This window comes from Plectropomus leopardus, chromosome 3 (genome assembly GCF_008729295.1).
Source record: "Plectropomus leopardus isolate mb chromosome 3, YSFRI_Pleo_2.0, whole genome shotgun sequence".
Classification (NCBI taxonomy): domain Eukaryota; kingdom Metazoa; phylum Chordata; class Actinopteri; order Perciformes; family Serranidae; genus Plectropomus; species Plectropomus leopardus.
Window position 1 is genome coordinate 37,452,628 of NC_056465.1, and position 20,000 is coordinate 37,472,627.

The following is a 20,000-nucleotide window of genomic DNA, read 5'->3' on the forward strand; positions in this document are numbered from 1 at the left end:
ATTTATCTTCTGTGTGTGACTGAAGGAGCTCTGAGCGCGTTTGTGATTTAATCTGAGCCTCAGATTTCCCTCACGTTCCTCCGCTTGTTGTTTATTTCACGGACTGTTAGGCAGCGTTTTGTTTGACGCCAAATTTAATTCAGGCTTGTCTCCCGTCGAGTCTCATCCTCCTCTCCTTCATTTCCTCTGTTAGTCCTGCTCCTCCCCTCCTCCTGCTCCTCCTGCTCCTGCTCCTCCTCCTCCTTCTCCTCCTGCTCCTCCTCCTCCTCCTCCTCTCTTATGGTATTATTTCCCCCTCCTCTCCTCCTCTTTCCCTCCTTTTCTTTATCCTCTCGTACACGCAGCTTTAGATATTTGTACGATTACACACTCGGCTGTGACTCCAGTGTCTCTGTTCAGATCAGGATGTGTGAATGACTGTGCCTGATGATTTCATCATTTTATCGCTGAAATTTTGCACAAATTTGAGATTTTTCATGATAAGTTGGGGTGGGATATGAACTGATGTTTTATGTTTTATTTAATCACATTCTGTCATTTATTTATTCATTCATTCATTCATTTATTCATTCATTCATTCATTCATTCATTCATTCATTCATTAACCTGCCGAGAGGCTCCAGGTGGAAAATATCAGCTCTGCTGCGTCTCTCCTCTTTTTATTTAAGGTTCATGTTTTATTGTCTCTGTCTGAATGAAATTACAAAACAACTTCCATTTTCATTATTTTGGTTTTTAAAAAACTGATGTTGGGAATTTTTTTACTCAGCTACTATTATTAGATTATGAATGAAGACTTTTGCACACAAACCCAAAATATGAGTGTAAAATATCAGTCGATTAATTCGAAAATTAGATTGCATCTATTTCTTTCATTGTGTCTTTTTAGGACTTTTAATTCTCCTAATTATTTTTCAGTTATTGGATATTTAAACGTTTTTGAATGTGTACTTTTACTTTTAATACTTCATGATATTTACTTGAGACCACATTTTATTTGTGTAAATTTATGTAACAGAACATCAGTTTCTCTCCTGCAGAAGTTTTTCTTCTTTCAGCCTTTTTTTGGCATCATGTGTTTTTAGAGTCTTTGCACACGGCACTGAGCCTGTCCTTATGCGGTGTTTTGGGGGCGTTACCTGTGCTGACAGGTGACTGATGATCAGAGGGATCATCACTTTAGCCTGGTTTACAGTTTTGCTTTGCAGTTTTGATACCCGGTGATATTATCTTTTTAATCTTACCTTGATGAAGAAAGTGAAACACGTGGCAGACTGGAAGTTAAACGGGTTCAGTGTGAGTGAGATTTTGGAAATGTTGGATCAGCGTTAACCCTTGTCGTCCCGGTCGTCCCGCAGAGCGCTGGTGTGAGCGTTATGGAGACCTGCGAGGGGAGCTGCTGTGCGTGGAGCTGGAGAAGGAGCGGCAGAGTTTGGGTCTCAGCCTGGCGGGAAACAGAGACCGCTCCCGCCTCAGCATCTTCGTGGTCGGTCTCCATCCGGGAGGCGCGGCAGCCCGAGACGGACGCATCCAGGTCGGAGACGAGCTGCTTGAGGTGAGATTATCTCCTGAAAGTTTTTACAGACGTTCATGTTCCCCAGAGGATGAGTCATTTGAGATCAATATTGTTATTATGATTATTTGAAACCCTTTGTTCACCATTTTAGTGCAAATACAAAACCAAATACGAAGTCAACAAGTGATGATTTTGGATGAAGATGAAACGAACGTAAAAGAAAACAACAACAATAATGAACATAATAATGATCACACACACTCGTGTGTGTCTGCACACAAAATGCACTTTTCAGAATCAAGCTTTAAAAAAATATTATACATTAATATGATTTTCTACTTTCACTAAGTTAATTTTTTAAACCAACATCAGTCCTAATCATAAATATCTAATCTTCTTAAATTTTAAGAATTTTGACCCTTTGAATGCCAGGTTTTTGACTCTGTGGAGCAGAGCGTCTCAGCCATGTCTGCTCTATGTTAAACTGGATTTTTATACTAATCTCTATAGTTATCAAGATGAGCATGTGAGGTTTTTTTTTTTTTTTTTTTTACTGAAACGCTGAAATTCTTTGGTCTACTTGAATCATCTCTGGACTGTGAGCCGAGGCTCAACAAACAGGATAAACATCACTGAACAAAATATTTAAACTGATAGAAAAGGACACGGGCGGAGACACGCAGCTTCAGTCTGCAGAATCAGCCGTGCAAACCGCTGTAAGCTCATAACGGTGATGCTCTGAATGATTGAATTCATGTTACGCCCAAAACACACGGATGATTAATTCATGGACTAAATACAACCCTTCAGTCCTCGCGGCTGTCTCTGCATTCAGGTTTTGCACCGTCAAACAAGCAAACTGCTGCCGGACTCGTCTTAAATGACACGTAGACGATGAACTATTGATGGTTTTGAAGGACTGATGTGATGTTTCAGTCGTCCGTTAGTCTGTGTGCACTTTGCAGGAAATATCAAGATTATATGTTTTGGTCATAAAAGTCCGAACCGTATCACGTGACTTTCACATCATTTTACATTTCATTGCATCACATCATAGTCGAACAACAGCCCATCATCTGCAGAATAATCAATAACCAGTAAACGTGTGTGTCAGTGAGGATGAGAGCTGCTCTGTGTGTGTGTGTGTGTTTGTGTGTGTGTGTGTGTGTGTGTGTGTGTGTGGGGGGGGGGGGGTCTAATTTATCAACATAAATATTTAACAGAGAAACACTGAGATTCTCTCCCTCTCTTGGTGTCTCGCTCTCCTCCTTATTACAGCGGCGTCAGAGGCTCCATGAAAAATTGATGTTCAGCCGAGGAAAGCCTGGACAATTACACACACACATATACACAAAATAAAACACACACACACTCACGAAAACACACACACACACACACACACACACACACACACAGAGAGATATTTACATAGATGAAATACACGTTGAAGTAAAAATCCATATAGTTGAAAGGATGCACACACACACACACACATTACAGACCATTTTTATCATGTATGTGTGTGTGTGTGTGTGTGTGTGTGTGTGTGTGTGCGTGCGTGCGTGCGTGCGTGCGTGCGCGTGCGCGTGCGCGTGCGCGTGCGTGTGCGCGTGCGTGTGTGCGCGTGCGCGTGTGTGTGCGTGCGTGTTGAACTGAGTTACTGCAGCCTCTGTGGTCAGATCACAGTTATTCTGACATTGTTATCACAAATGTATTATTGTTGATAATGTTAGGCTTTATGTCAGTGATACTCAACTTATGGCCGGCGGGCCAAATCTGGCCCCTACAGGGTGGCCGGTGGCCTCCCGACCGTTTCCTAATTCTCAGTAAAAATAAAGTGAGTCACGTTGGAAATAATTTTTGTCCTTTTAGTCTCCATAAGGTGTCAGGGTTCATAAAACAGCATCAAAATAGAGCTTGTTGATCAAAAAAAGAGCCAGACGAGGATCCCCCACACCCCGACAGAGGACACAGCTGAGACACTGATGTCCTAAAATTCTTTGAAATGTCCTAAAATCCACGAAACGTCCTGAAATCCTCAAAACATCCCAAAATTCTAGAAATGTCCCAACTCCAACAACTGTCCTTAAATCTTAAAAATGTGTTAAAGTTCCAAAAATGCTAAAAATCCTAAAATCCTAGAAATGTCTTACAAACATGTGTTGGGCTGCTGCCAGCGGCCCCTGGCCACGTTACAAAAGTGGCCACGCATTTAAAGTGTGTCAAGTATCTCCGTCACGTCATGTTATATGACCTGATGACCACGGGCACACGGGCACACGGTGGCGCGTCATACCTTCACACACCTGTGAATTCTAGAATATAGAATTTCGTTTTATAGAAATTTGGTTTATTTTTGATACATTTCTGTTTTTTTCCTGTCAGATTAACAACCAGATCCTCTATGGGCGGAGTCACCAGAACGCCTCAGCCATCATCAAGAGCGCCGCCTCCAAGGTGAAGCTCATCCTGCTCAGGTAGGACTGCAAGGCATGCTGGGAAAAGTGCTTATCAGACGGCAGAGATTCGTTCCTACATACATTTTGTTTTTTAGATAAGATATTTCATTCAGGTGCAATCCTAAAAATTAGAATATTGTGAAAAAGTTTTCCTATCAGTTATTTTAAGGTGACATTTTAATTTATTCTAAACTCATTACATAAACTCAAATGTTCAAAGTATGTTTTTTGAGGTCACAGTGACCTTTGACACCAAAGTCGAATCACTTCAGGTGGACGTTTAGAGAGAGATATCAGACGGACAGTGTTAGTAAAGTGAGACACACTGCTGAGACGCTGAAAGCATCAGGACTGTCGGAGCGACGTTTCAGGAGAGGAGTGTTTGTGAGGCAGGAGGAAGAGGAGAGGAGGAGGAGGAGGGAGGAGGAGGAGGAGGAGGAGGGAGGAGCGGTGTGTTCAGGGAGAGCGAGGACGTGACGGGACTCTTAAATAGAAACACTGTCCAATTAAAACGCTGCTGAACCCCAAATCCCTGAACTGAGAGGAGAGAGAGGAGGAAGAGGAGAGGAGGAGGACAAGAGGAAGAAGAGGAGAGGAGGAGGACGAGAGGAGAAGGAGAAGAGGAGAGGAGGAAGAGGAGAGGAGGAGGATGAGAGGAGGAAGAGGAGAGGAGGACAAGAGGAGAAGGAGAAGAGGAGAGGAGGAGGAGGACAAGAGGAGAAGGAGAAGAGGAGAGGAGGAGGACAAGAGGAGAAGGAGAAGAGGAGAGGAGGAGGACAAGAGGAAGAAGAGGAGAGGAGGATGAGAGGAGGAAGAGGAGAGGAGGAGGACAAGAGGAGAAGGAGAAGAGGAGGGGAGGAGGAGGACGAGAGGAGGAAGAGGAGGACAAGAGGAGAAGGAGAAGAGGAGAGGAGGAGGACAAGAGGAGAAGGAGAAGAGGAGAGGAGGAGGACAAGAGGAAGAAGAGGAGAGGAGGATGAGAGGAGGAAGAGGAGAGGAGGAGGACAAGAGGAGAAGGAGAAGAGGAGGGGAGGAGGAGGACGAGAGGAGGAAGAGGAGGACAAGAGGAGAAGGAGAAGAGGAGAGGAGGAGGACAAGAGGAGGAAGAGGAAAGGAGGAGGACGAGAGGAGGAAGAGGAGAGGAGGAGGACTACAGGAGGAAGACAGGAGGAGACTGAGAGGAGGAGATTGTTTTTTGTCCTTCATGCGGTCAGAAGTTTCCGTCTCTCTGAGTACGATGGGTTCACTGCCTCAGTCTTGCTGCTGATGGAGAGGACATGTCTCCGTCTGTGAGTCTCCTGCCTTCATCACCTCTGATTCTCGGGATTCAATCGATCAGTTCGTATTGATCGTGGAGCTGAAACTGGGTCACGACAGCAGTTGCGGAAACCGCAGCGTCAGACGAGAATAGAACAAATCAGAGGAGGCAGAAATCTGTCAAACAGCTGAAATCAAACCGCAACAGAAGAAGCTGCTGCAGTTTCATCTGAAACAACATCTGAAACATCTGAAACTTTTGAAACATCATCTGAAACATTTGAAACATCATCTGAAACATCTGAAACATCTGAAACTTTTGAAACATCATCTGAAACATCTGAAACATCATCTGAAACATCTGAAACATCTGAAACAACATCTGAAACATCTGAAACAACATCTGAAACATCATCTGAAACAACATCTGAAACATCATCTGAAACATCTGAAACATCTGAAACATCATCTGAAACATCATCTGAAACAACATTTGAAACACCTGTACATCTGAAACACCAGCAAACGTAACACAAATCTGCTGGTTTTTAATCTTATAATCCCACAAATGTAATACATTTACCACAAACTAATAACTGTTGCCTCCTGCAAACGTATTATGAAATTTCCTGTAAATGTAATAGTTTTTACATTTGCACAGGGGCCCATCATAACGGCGTGCACAGGGGCCCATTGTAACTCCCTTACGTCCCTGCTGGGATTCATCTCGTATCATCTGAATCATAAGTGAGATTTTGTCTCCGTCCTAAAGACGCTCAATCTGTCGGCGCAGCGTCTTTAGGACGCGTGGCGATGCTGTCAGATGTCTCCGCCCTGCGAGCGTTCGGCCTCAGTCTGCTCTGACTCACACAGAGACAGATGGGGACACTCTGTCGCCCTCCTCAGACTTCAAAGTCCAAATTAAAGACCCGTCCCTCTGATGTGGAGACAAAAGCTCTGTGCTCGCCGTCACAAAGCTCTCACTTTGAGACGGCGCTGGATTTGGAGCTGATGAAAGCCGGCAGGGAGGAGACGGGCCTTCACTTTCAGGACGAGTCCTTTGAGACGGAGAGAGGAGCTGAGGACGGGGAGTCTCTGCAACAGGAGATTAAAGTTCCCCGGCCCTCCTCCTCCTCCTCCTCCTCCTCCTCCTCCTCCTCAGCTGCAGGGAGTGATGTGCAGCTTGTAGGCGAGCAGGTGTGATATATTTCACCGAGTTCTCATTAGGACTGGAAGCGCGGCGTGTCGGCACCGTTAGCCTCTCTGTCAGACGGGATTTAAAGTGTCGGTCTGTGTTGGACTCAGTAATCACACTCCAGATTATCCTCCTCTTTATCTGCTCTCACTCACGGCTGCTTCACCTGACGCAGTAACGAGGAGCGGCGTCACAGATCAGCAGGAGAGAAAGCATGAAACGGCCGAGATAAAAGTGAACGCGGCTCCAGGTAACCATGGTGAAATGACAGGATATTATGGTCTGTAAGAGACTTGGACATTCAGCAGGACAGAGGCAAGACAGTGGAAGTGGAGGAGGTGAGTCAGTCGGGGCCGTGTTGTGTGTATTATTGTCAAACTTTAAAAGACAAAAAAATGCAAAAAAAATGTAGAAAAGAAAAAGCCAAAAGAATATTGCCAAAATTAAAAAAGCCAAAGTTTTTAAAAATCCCCAAAAATTAAACGAGAACATGCCTTCCAAACCAGATTTTTTTTACAGAAAAGAAAAATTGCCAAAAATTAAATAAATAAATAGAACTTATCAAAACTTTTTTATAAAAAAAAACAAAGCCAAAAATTATCCAAAAAGTCAAAATTTTAAAGGAAAAAAAAAAGCGCAAATTTGAGCTGAAAATCTGACATTTTTAGTCATTTTCCGTATTTATCATTTTTGTTTCAGAAGTCGTTTTTTTGTTTTTATTTTGGGTTTTATTTTGAAAAACAGATGAACGAACGATACACGGATTGTCCGCTCAGTTCGTTCTGCCTCTGTTAGGACCTCGTAGCTCCGGAGCGTCAGAAGGGTTAACCTTTAGCTCGCTGCTGGTCAGTTCAGGAAGTGATGAATCGCGCTGATGTTCTCAGCCTGAAATAAACCTGCAGCGTCTGTCAGCTGAATTTCTGAACTCGCCGTCCTCGGCGTGACACGAGGCGATGGATGAGTGTGTCAGTCAGACCTCCGTCACTCTGACTGATGTTGGGCTGTTTGCCGTGTTGGGCCTCATGAGACGCCGCCACGTCAACACGCCACATAAATCACCTCCGCAACAAGTCATTACATCTGTTAGAGCGCTGCGAGCGTCTCACGGCTGTCAAATCAAGACTCGTTTTCCCATCAGAGCCGCCGTAAACTCTTCAGATGAGTTCATCACCGCCTCCGCGCTGCTGATAACAAACCCCGCCGCTCGGCTGGCACCCACGCCAGATGTAAATCCTTTAAATAGTCATGTGATGTCAGCGTCAGGTGGTGTCTGGCCGGCGGGAACGAGCTGACGCCGCCTCACATCCTGACAGCTGCTGCGTTTGATGGAAACGTGCGGCGGGTCACAGTCCTGTGATGGCGCTTTCTGAGCACGTTTCCTCTGAAAACAACGCTCAGGGCGATCGAAACGCTCCCGTCCTCAACGCCCGCCGGCTGTTTGAGTTTTACACAAAAAACAGATTCAACAAAATCTCAGACGCAGCCGCCTCTCAGCTGAAGAGGAAATTAAAATTCATGTTTTCTCATGTTTCTATTTTTAATCAACATTAGTCCTCATCATAAATATCGAATATTCATTAATTTTCAGAGTTTTAACCCTGCCAGGTTTTTGTCATGATGCCTCTATGTTTTTAGATGAAAAAAAAACAATGTGCTACATTTAAAGTAGTAGAAATAAACTTGATAGTCCAACTGAAATTGGATTAAATTAAATTTCTCAAAGTGGGACAAACACACCTGCAGTGGTTTGATGTAACGGTGGTCTGACAGCGAGGTAAAGCGCTGGAAATATTCTAAATATAGCGTTCACTTAAACAGATATTGATTTTCTTTAGGTGGCTTCAAACTAATCAATGAGGGCCGAGTTTGCTCAGCGTGGAGTACAAGGTCAGAGTTACTGTGCGTCTGCACTGACACACCAGAGGACACGTTACGAACGTCGATCCAAACTGGTGCGATTTCTGTCAGAAACATGAGAAATAAAAAGGCAATAAGCAGCTTTGCAAAACTTGATTTAGATTTAGAAAATTATATTTACAAAAAGCTGGAAAAATGTCCATGTTTATGAGGGACGGGTGCTGCAAAGATATTAGAAAAGGACTGTTTTTAAATTTGCTGAGGGACATACAGCTTAAAAAGGTCGTATTTTAGATTTATTTTAAATACAAAAGTCACAGATGGGTTCTCCCGCGCCACTCGGACACTGGGACGAGGACAGGAGGGACATTAAATGACTGCAGCTCAGCTAAACCGTGCGTGATCAGATCTGAGCGGAGATGATGTGGGTTTTTTTCACATGATTCCCTGTTTCGGCATCGGACCTCGTCCTCCTGTTGTGAGGGCGTCGTGGTTTTTCTGCTCTGATTGAATCCGCTCGGCGTGTCGGGGCAGGAGGACGCCGCCTCTCGCTCTGTTCAGCCAGGTGACAAAATCTCGTTAAAGTCGTGTCCACGGGCCGCCGCTGAATGATTTATCTCTGGATAAAGGTCGCCGCGGCAATGAGCAATGGGATGTCGACGGGGGCAGGAGCCTCCCAGTGCATCGCCATGGAAACAGAAATGGTTAACCGTCACCCTGCCGGCTCAGTTTGTCGCTCTGCATCTCTGACTCTCTGTGCAGTGACAGTCGGGAGTTTCAGAGGTTTCCAAAGTTCTACAATTCTACAATTTCATTTAGCAGACGCTTTTATCCAAAGCGACGTACAACACAAGCCAGAATTTAGACTTAAGGAAAAAAACCCTTAGTAAGTGCAAAAAGTGCTTCAGGTGTGATTGGTCACAGGTATTGTCGTCTAGTGGCAGAAGAAGTGCCGCACAGCCCCCCCCCTTCTTTTTTTTTTTTTTTTTGGAAACCAATAATAACCAGTAGTGATCTCAGCATCTGAGATTCGACAATCTCAGTATCACTACTTACGATGACAGTCAACATACAACATCACACAACTTTGTCAGTGCTAGATAATCATTAGGTGCTGGGTTTTGGACCTTCTGACTTAATTTACCCCAAAGGGCAAAGAGGAGAAGAGTCAGGTTAAGTGCCGAGGTGTTCTCGGAACAGATGAGTTTTCAATTGTCTCTTAAAAGTAGAAAGGGACTCAGCAGATCGCACAGAGTTTGGAAGTTTGTTCCACCATTTGGGAACAACAGAAGAAAGTGATCCGAGCGTCACGGTGTAGAAAAGAAGCAGCTTCAGAGTCAGAAACAGCAGGTTTGAATCCCAGCAAGGCTTTTCGGACACCGACAGACAGCCGAAATACAACATTTAGAGAAAGTCCAAAGCTTCAGATCACTCATTTTATCCTGCTGGACATTTGTGAGACATTTTAGGGTATGAATTCTTGAGTTATGGCCAAAGACCATGTTTTATGAAGTCACCATGACCTTAACTTTTGACCTTTGACCACCAGATTGCAATCAGTTCATTTTCAAGTCCAAGTGGATGTTTGTGCCAAATGTGAGGGAACTCCCTCGAGGCCATCTTCAGATGCGTTTCTGAAAATGAGATGGACACGGTCCCAGTGACTTTTGAATACAAAATTTAAATCAGTTCATTGTTGAATCCAAATGGATGTTTGTGTGAAATTTGAAGAAATTCCCTTAAGGTTTTCTTGAGATATCGCATGCACATGAAGGACACAGACAAGGTCACAGTGACCTTGACCTTTGAGCTTTGACCACCAGATTCTCATTAGTTCAATCTTGAGTCCAAGTGGACTTTTGTGCTAAATTTGAGAAAACTCTTTCGTGGCAATCTTCAGATATTGCATTCATGAAAATCAGGCAGACAAAGATGCAGTGACCTTGACCTTTGACAACCAAAATCTAATCAGTGCATCGTCGTGTCCACTTGAACGTTTGTGTTTAATTTGAAGATGTTTACTCTAGGTGTTTGTGAGATATTCACAAGTTCACAAGACTGAGATGGATGCAAGGTTACCATGATCTTGACCTTTGGCCAATGACCGAGAAAAATCAAATCACATTATTGGTGAGTCCAAGTGGACGTTCGTACCAAATTTTCAGATTTTCTTATCAGATTCTTATCACTTCATTCTTGAGTCTAAATGGACGTTTGTGCCAAATTTAAGGAACCTCCCTCAGGGCCATCATCAGATATCGCGTTTACAAAAATGAGACGAATGTAAGGTCACCGTGACCCTTGACCTGTGAACACCAAAATATAATCAGTTCATCCTTAAGTCCACTCGAATGTTTGGACCAAATCTGAAGAAATTCCAGGCGTTCTTGAGATACCCATTGGGACTGAGAACGGTCTCAAATCTCGGTGCTACACAAACTGAGTTTTTTTTTGTTTTGTTTTTTTTTTAAGTTTTTATTGGCATTTCTCAATAAACATTCAGTGTTTGCATACAGGAGATATACATGCCTGCCACAGATCCTGAAGTATTTTCAGAGGAACACACACAGAGCAGAGAAAAAAATAAATAAATAAAATAAAAATATCACAATACATAAATAAATAAAATATATAAAAGGATTATCGTTGTTTAATGTCGTTAAAATAACAAATAATTACAATATGATGTAGGTGCAGACGTTTCCCGTCGCCTCTTTGTCAGCTTCGCTAAATTTGTGTTAATTTTGTGTTAAATGTAGGCTGTAATATTTTGTTAGAGGTGACATCTCTCAGGCAAGGCAGCTTTATTTATACAGCAGATTTCATACAACAGGGCAATTCAAAGTGCTTTACAGAGCAATACAATATAAAAACTTTAAAAAATGCTTCACAATACTTACAATAAAAAAGAAAAAAAAGATATACAAGGTAAAATCAATTACTAAATGATTATTTAAAAACACTTAAAATAGCAAAAGTGCAGACAAGAGGTGCAGAGATAAACAGATCATTTAAAAAGATTTAAAATCAAGTTTGAAAATAAGTTTGTAGTCATGAGCGGGTGTGTAGGCTGTGTTAAAAAGGAACGTCAGCTGAAAGTTAAACTCATTACGCCGCTCAGGTGGATGATTTGATTGGCTGTCTCGCCTGACTGAAGCAGGAAGTAACGGACTGACCCATAAATCCTGTTTCACCTTCACCAAGGAGACATGAACGATGAAGACAGACGGTGACGGACCAACGACAAGAAATAACACCACAACAGTCAGAAACTCAGAAAAGGTTCATTTATGAATGAAATCATGAATTCCTCGTTGGACGGGCGAGTCTGAGCTCTGATGTACCTGCAGGGAAACAACCGTTTAATGCATTTAGTAGATAGATCTTTATTTCTAATATGCCAAATAAAATGAGAACAAAATAAAATATAAGCATGAAAATCAACAATAAAAAACATAAAACAAAATATCCGGTGCGCTGAAAGAGAGGGACATTTCTCCTGGTCCCATGTGACCGACAGCTGATGTGTGAAGTCTTGATGACGGCGTCTGAATCAGAAGACGGACTCAAACCTTCACCTGCGTCCTCTCTGAAGTCGACTCCGGAGCTCCGCAGATGGCTCCGTTCAGAGCCTCCAGTCAAACGAGGCGCTCAGCTCGGCTCCTCGGCGGCGGTTTGAAGTGTCCCCGTGGTGGACTCAGACCATATGTCCTCCTGCAGCAGATGTCCTCTGTGCCGCGCTGCAGGTATCACCGCCTCCTTCATGTCCGTGGGCTGACTTCAGGGACGCGTTGTTGGTTTTCTGCTCTGTTACCCAGCAGGCTTGTTGTTGTTGTTGTTGTTGTTGTTGTTGTTGTTGTTGTTGTTGTTGTTGTGATGCTTATTAGATAAACGTCTCCGTGAGCCGAGGCGTCCGAGCTGCTCAGATTACAGCGTCCAGTGAGTCACCGGCGCAGGAGTCTTTGAGCTGCTCAGACTGATCAAATTACTCAGCAGATAAAAAGGTCAAACTGATCAGCTGATATCGGCGCGGTCAGACGTGAGGGACAAAGAGGACACATAAGGGGACGCCTCGCAACACTATGAGTGTCCCGATGCTGTGTCTCACATTGTTTATTTTTATTCTTTCTCGTCAAAACCTGGTGCCTACGTTACCCACAATGCAACCTCTGAAAGTTGTGTTTCATGCTTTATTCGTGTGAAGTCGGAAGGTCGTAGCTTCCGAGTTTTCCGAGTCGTTCCTCCGACTTAGAACAACATGAAGCTACAAAGAAGACGAGTTGTATTTTAACGATGAGCGCGTTTAAAGAAGAGGCTGATAGATCGCGGCTCCCAGACTCGGAGCTTCAGGCGACAACACGGCTAAAAACAAGATGCCAGAGAGGTTTTTCAAAACAACTTCTCATATCGGGGCTTCAGGACACTTGCATTACTTCTGACAGGCAGCATGGAAATATTTTGTAGTTTTATTACGTATTTTTTTAACGTTTAAATCCTGTTCACCAAAGAGAGGTGAAGGGATGACGTATTTTTATAGTCCAACCAGGAAGTTATCATTGCACTGGTTCCCTTGTCAAAAACCCAAAATAAGCTCTTTGACGAACACGAGTTTATGATACTTACAGGTTTGTTCAGCGTGATAATCTCCACAGATCAACGCCACCTTTGTGTGTTTTGAAGCGTAAATGAAATCAATCAAAAGCAAAAAGCTGTTAACCAACGACATCGTGGACCCACCACTTAATGTCACCGCCCCGAATCTTCAACTTCTGATTTGATTTAGCGCACACAATCATGTGTGTGTGTGTGTGTGTGTGTGTGTGTGTGTGTGTGTGTGTGTGTGGGAGTGTAAGTGTGTGTGTGGTGTGTGAGGTGTGTGTGTGTGTGTGTGAGAGTGTAAGTGTGTGTGTGTGGGGGTGGGTGTGTGTGTGTGTGTGTGTGTGTGTGTGGACTATAAAACTTCACCCGAGTTTCCCATCAGCATTTTTGGGTGAACTGTCCCTTTAAAAACACTTCAGCCTCGACAGAAACAAACACCAGAGGTGAACCTGTCTGTGTTTGTAGCTCTGCTGCTGCAGTCGAGTTTCTGTGTGTGTGTGTGTGTGTGTGTGTGTGTGTGTGTGTGTGTGTGTGTGTGTGTGTGTTTGTTTGCACTGCAGAGCTGCTGCTGCTCCTCTGCAGCTCTGTGACTGATGATCTGCTCACGCACGACTCTGAAGATAATGAAACACTGAGCAGACATGTGTTTACACACAGTGTGTGTGTGTGTGTGTGTGTGTGTGTGTGTGTGTGTGTGTGTGTGTGTGTGTGTGTGTGTGTGTGTGTGTGGGCTCAGCTGGTGAAGCTCCACATTAATGATAAACTCCATCAGCTCCTCACTGAAGAGAAAATGTTTCTGTTGTTTCCTGTCTGTTTTTATGCTGCAGCCAAAACTGAACCTGTGTCCCTCTGTCTGTCCCTCCATCTCTCTCTCTGTCTGTCCCTCCATCTCTCTCTCTGTCTGTCCCTCCATCTGTCTCTCTGTCTGTCCCTCTGTCTGTCCCTCCATCTGTCTCTCTGTCTGTCCCTCTGTCTGTCCCTCCATCTGTCTCTCTGTCTGTCCCTCCATCTCTCTCTCTGTCTGTCCCTCCATCTGCCTCTCTGTCTGTCCCTCTGTCTGTCCCTCCATCTCTCTCTCTGTCTGTCCCTCTGTCTGTCCCTCCATCTCTCTCTCTGTCTGTCTCTCTGTCTGTCCCTCCATCTCTCTCTCTGTCTGTCCCTCCATCTCTCTCTTTTTGTCTGTCCCTCTGTCTCTCTCTGTCTGCCCTCTCTCTCTGTCCCTCTGTCTCTCGCTCTGTCTGTCCCTTTGTCTCTTTCTGTCTCTCTGCAGAAATGAGGATGCTAGGATGCTATAAACAGATGGCCGTCCCTCCCTTCTCGTCCCCCCCTCCCCCCTGTCCTCAGCCCCGTCAGTCCTGAGGTAACAGCACACACTTAAACACACACAGACTGACGTCCACATACTTTTGTCTCTTTGTGACACCAGAACACACACAGATATGAATAACGTCAGTCATCAGTGAAAGAATGTCAAACGAACACGTAGACGTGTAGGCTGACCGACAGAATCTGACCCCCCGCACTGAAACTGACAAACTGTCCGAAACTTTAACCTCCTGAGACCTGTTAGAAATTTTTTTAAATTCTTTTGATCATTTATTTATTTTTTACATTATTAAGTCATTAGGGTGTAAGAAACAAATCACCAAGATTTTAATTTTCTTAAAAATGTTATTCATTAATGTTTTACAGCATGTCCCTTGTAATGGACATAAGGTGTAAAAATAAATGTACATTTAATTACAAAAACCTACAACATGCTTACAATGAAATAACCTTTAAGAAATAAGACCAGAAGATACTTTATTCATCCCTGAAAGGGAAATTCGGGTGTCCAGCAGCTCAGAGGACAGGAAGAAATACTGAAGTACTGTACACACTGTATAAACTTCAAATCCAGATCCTATAAATCAAACATAATAATACGATAAAAATGAGGCGAATGGATGAGTGAGTAATGAGGTGAGAGTGCTGTCGTAGATAAAATCAGCAGAAGGATATTAACAGAAGCAGTGTGACGTGTTATTGCACAGATGGTAGAGTCTTTATTACAGGGAACTTTATTGTGCACTTATGCATGTGTGCAAATGAAAAATAATCTTTGTTTACCCTCCTTGAATGTGTCAAAAGCTAAAATTTTAGTTTGCAAGTCGCCTTAAATCTAAAAGAGGTGCTGGATGTAAAGAAAGAAAAGTCTCCCTCAGGCTGCTGTTCAGCTGATAAGCTGCCTGAGCTTCAAACATCCTGCTTAAAGTTCAAAGTTTCCTCAAGTCTGGAAAATGAGACGAAGCAAGTCCCAGTGTCCCCTACAAAGGACATGGGTTAATATTTGTATTTTTAAGTCTCAAAAATGATGTATATGTCTAAAATCTTAATATAATATTGTTAAGACTCTCTTAAATTAAAGAAATAGCATCCACATGAAAAACAGAAGCGATATATCTCTCAAAATCTCATCACTAATCGCCCAGAAAAAGACAAATATAACTTGCTGGGTCTCAGGAAAAGAAAAGAAATAAAATCTTTATTATTTGCATTGTTACAGCAGAAAGGTGTGAGGAAGCAAAAAAAGGTGCACTGATAAAAAACAAGGTGTGAAAGTAACAGACTCGAACTCAGCAGTTAAAAGATATTTGCATCGATTGCAGGTGAAGTCCAGTGTACTGACACACATGCTTTAAAAATGTAATTTTATTCCCTTCATCAGTCCAGAATAGAAACTGAAAAGTAGAAACGTGGTTTTATGGAAATGCTAGCTGAAGGCCGTATTATTCATATTAATATAGTACAATGCTTGAACATTCTGGTTTAAGAAACAAGTCGAGAATATATATTTTTTTATATTTTTCACTTTCTTTAATAACTGATGGAAATTCGTGAACTTTTTCACTATAGTCTAAGTTTTGGAGATGCACCTGTGTGACGAAATCAAAAGTCCATCTGGATCAGAAACACATTCATCGAGGTGACTGACCTTTGTGACCTCTTCTTGTCCCCCGTCAGTCCGTCTGTCCAGCTCTCTCTCAGTGTCTCCGCACCCACAGACGTCCCCCGCCCCCCCGACAGCCTGACGCTCCACCCGTCATCAGACGCACCGGTCAGTCGGCGCCACATTTCTTATGTCTTCATCATTAAACTTAAATTAACAGCCCTTGCTTTTATTTTCTTGAATCATTAAATTCAACAGGCTGATTTTGGGGACAGATGTCTGTATGGGACAAACTTTAATTCTTCTCACACAAAACTGTTGCTCAGCAAAGATGGAAATACAATCAAATTATTTATTTGACCCTTTGAAATCTGAAATTCCCTTTGAAATTCCCCAAAAACGTTATTTATTAATGTTTTCTAGCATGTCCTGTGTAATGGACATAAGGTCAATCTGTCTAAAAATAAATGTGCATTTAATTACTTTAACCAATGAATGACTTTATCAAAACGAAAAGAAAAAAGAATTAAAACATATCATAAACAAATAAACAAAACAAAAGTACAGTGTCCGTAAAGGAGTACCTGGAAGTCAAAGATATATATCCCGAGCCTTTTCTTACTTTTTCTTTGATCAAATAGATATTATGTCAACAAATTCCCAAATGTTTGTTATATTCCAAATTCTAAATATTGACAGAAATATTTTCATTTTTATTGTAAATGCATATCTGTTCCAAATGTCAGTTATCAGTCTCATAACGTCGTCCCGACTGCCGTACACCTTTGGTCCTCTGGGGTCAAAATGACCCGCCTGGTTTAAAGCATATTGTATGAATGTCAGTCAGTTCTGTGTTTCACCTTTAGTCTTACTTCAGTCCAACCCATTAACACACTTTTCCCTTTGTTTTGGAATTTAGGGCCAACAGACCTCGCTTACATCAGTATAAAAATATATTTTGATATAAAAAAGATTTCATTTGGGGTCAGAATGACCCCAGGGACAACCCGAGGGTTAAATACTAATAATCTGTAATGTATCGGCCCTAAAAAAAAAAGGATATATTGTTTGACCCCTAAAACAAACAAAACAAATAAAATTTTAAAAAATCTGTCATCTGTTGAACAGGACGAGACGAGCGATGAAGCCGAACAGAACAACAGGAACAGAAACAGAAACGTCGCCGCCAAGAGTCTGAGAGCGAGCGACGCCTCCAACAAGGTAACAACGTTCACACTCAGCCTCTGTCAGTTCGCCCAAATATTCTCCTCAACCCACACAGCTGTGTGTGTGTGTGTGTGTGTGTGTGTGTGTGTGTGTGTGTGTGTGTGTGTGTGTGTGTGTGTGTGTGTGTGTGTGTGTGTGTGTCTGTCCTGCAGCAGAGGTTGAAAGCTGCAGAGTCTCCAGAAAATGAGCTTCAGGCTCCAAAGGCGTCTCTGGAGCAGCAGGTAACATCAGAAAAACTGAATTTAAATCATCAGATGAATAATCACAGTCGAGATCACAAACAGTCAGAACAGGGAGACTCCACGGGGATTCTGGGACGCTTCTGGGAATTTCAGACATTTCTAGGATTATAGCATGTTTCACAGATTTTAGGAATTTTTTTCAGATTTAGGGTCATTTTTATGGTTTTAAGACATTTCTCTGATTGTAGGAAGTTTCTTAGATTTTGGGACATTTTGAGGATTTCAGATGTTTCTAGGACTGTAGCATATTTCTCAGATTTTAGATTTCTGGGATTTTAGGACATTTTTAGGATTATAGGACATTTCTCAGATTTTAGGAAGTTTCTCAGATTTTGGAATGTTTCTTGTTTTTTAGGACATTTCTAGTATTTTAGGACATCAGTGTCTCAGCTGTGTCCTCTGTCGGGGGTGCGGGGGATCCTCCTCTGGCTCTCTTTTTTTTAATCAACAAGCTCTATGTTGATGCTGTTTTATTAGAAAATATTTGGGGGGCCACCTGGCACCCTATTGAGGCCCAGATCTGGTCCACGGGCTGTAATTTGAGCATCACTGAGTTAGATTATAGTCCTCCCAATGATGCTTCACATTATTCTGCTCAGCTCGAGTTGTTTTTCAGGTTTTACATTAAAACATCATCGAATAAAAAATCATATTTGATGTTTCATTTTTCCTTCTTTAGTGTCAGTTTGTATCCTTCTGTTCTCTGCTGACATCGATCCGTCTGCTGCTTCACCGAGCTGATCAATAACTTTAATCTGATCTGTGTGTGTGTGTGTGTGTGTGTGTGTGTGTGTGTGTGTGTGTGTGTGTGTGTGCGCGTGCGTGCGTGCGTGCGTGCGTGCGTGCGTGCGTGTGTGTGCGTCCAGTCCTGCAGGTCTTCCAGCAAACTAACGGCAGCATCTCCTCCTCTGATCAGCCCTGACCTGCAGGCCGCCAACAGAGGTACACACACACGCGCGCGCGCGCGCACACACACACACACACACGCACACAGAGTTTTTCCAGACTGTGGTATTACTGTAACTTTTTACCGAGGTAGAAGATCTAAGGTCGACCGCTGAGACCGGGAACTCCGTTGGGGGACTCTGGCGTGCTGGTTGCCATGGAAACCGACTCATCAACTCTCTCTGTGTGTGCTCCAGTCTGCAGATGAACTAAATGAAAAGTTTTCAAACTGAAACAGTGAGGCAACATCTGCAGCAGACACCAGACACTGAGTTTTAGATCGATGTGCTGACGACTAATTAATGAGGGGCATAATAACGATTATTGTTGTTGTTGTTGTTGTTATCATTATTATTATTATTATTATATATAACACTGAGGAAAACGAGGGACTGGCAGCATCAAAGTTGAGTGATGAAGAAGTAGTCCTGATTGTGTGCAGACTGCGACTGTTCGCAGCGCGTAAGGAGCACCATAAAAACCTACGGAGAGTAAAAAGAACACGTTTGTGATCCAGAACGCACCCTGATCTTCCTCCTCAGACCCGTCCTGCTGCGCTGTGGTTCCCGGACAGGAAATGCTGCTGGAGATCTGTAAAGGTCGATCAGGACTCGGACTCAGCATCGTGGGGGGACGAGACACACAGCTGGTAACACACATTTCATTTCCTTTTTATTAATTTTACACTTTAAAAACACTCAGTGTGATGTCCTGTTTTAAAGTTGGATCAAGATAAAACTTTGCTATGAATGTTGTGAACTTGTTTTCTGGTTTTGTTCTTGCTGTACTACATTTACATCCAATTATTGATGGTCCAGAAGATAGAAAAAAAAGAGAAAAGAAAACCAGCAAATTGAAAAACAAAAACAGAGTTCGGGATGTAGAGTTAACTTTACACCGGTGGCCTGTGACAGGATGTCCCACAGAGACACACTTTGACATTTCTGTCTGTGTGTCCATCAGGACGCCATCGTGATCCACGAGGTTTACGAAGAAGGAGCCGCAGCCAGAGACGGACGGCTGTGGGCCGGAGACCAGATACTCGAGGTACACACACACACACACACAGTTTAAATTCATTTATTTGAATTGGTTGATTGATTGATAATTAATGATTATTATCTTTCAATTTCTATTGTTAGAGTAGATGAAGTATTTTTGTATTATTATTAATATTATTTATAATATTTATTTGTTTACTCCTTTTTTAATTGACAACTATTATTGTCATTATAATGTTTTTTATGTTGTGTTGTGTTGTGTTGTGTTTTGTTGTGTTGTGTTGTGTTGTGGTGTTGTTTTGTGTTGTTTTGTTTTGTTTTGTTGTTTTGTGTTGTTGTGTGTTGTGTTTTGTTTTGTGGTGTTGTGTTGTGTTGTGTTGTGTTGTGTTTTGTTTTTGTTGTTGTTGTGTTGTGTTGTTGTGTTGTGTTGTGTTGTGTTGTGTTTTGTGTTGTTTTGTGTTGTTTTGTTGTGTTGTGTTGTGTTTTGTGTTGTTTTGTGTTGTTTTGTGTTTTGTTGTGTTGTGTTGTGTTGTGTTTTGTGTTGTTTTGTTTTGTGTTGTTGTGTGTGTTGTTTTGTTTTGTGTTGTTTTGTTGTTGTTTTGTGTTGTTTTGTTTTGTGTTGTGTTGTGTTGTTTTGTGTTGTGTTGTGTTGTGTTGTTTTGTGTTGTGTTTAGTTTTGTTTTGTTTTGTTTTGTTTTGTTTTGTGTTGTGGTGTTGTGTTGTGTTTTGTTTTGTTTTGTGTTGTTGTGTTGTTTTGTTTTGTGTTGTTGTTG

The 20,000-nt window shown here is 42.5% G+C and overlaps 1 protein-coding gene across 1 annotated transcript in view; it reads left to right on the forward strand.

The window, feature by feature from the left end:
* patj (PATJ crumbs cell polarity complex component) overlaps positions 1-20,000 on the forward strand; it is a 73,578-nt gene that overhangs the window by 43,982 nt on the left and 9,596 nt on the right. Inside the window, exons 16-23 of the mRNA XM_042484121.1 lie at positions 1,359-1,555; positions 3,902-3,993; positions 15,887-15,980; positions 16,941-17,033; positions 17,192-17,260; positions 18,148-18,223; positions 18,769-18,875; positions 19,190-19,273. Of these exons, the coding sequence (XP_042340055.1) occupies positions 1,359-1,555; positions 3,902-3,993; positions 15,887-15,980; positions 16,941-17,033; positions 17,192-17,260; positions 18,148-18,223; positions 18,769-18,875; positions 19,190-19,273 (812 nt within the window). The remainder of the gene's footprint in view (positions 1-1,358; positions 1,556-3,901; positions 3,994-15,886; positions 15,981-16,940; positions 17,034-17,191; positions 17,261-18,147; positions 18,224-18,768; positions 18,876-19,189; positions 19,274-20,000) is intronic.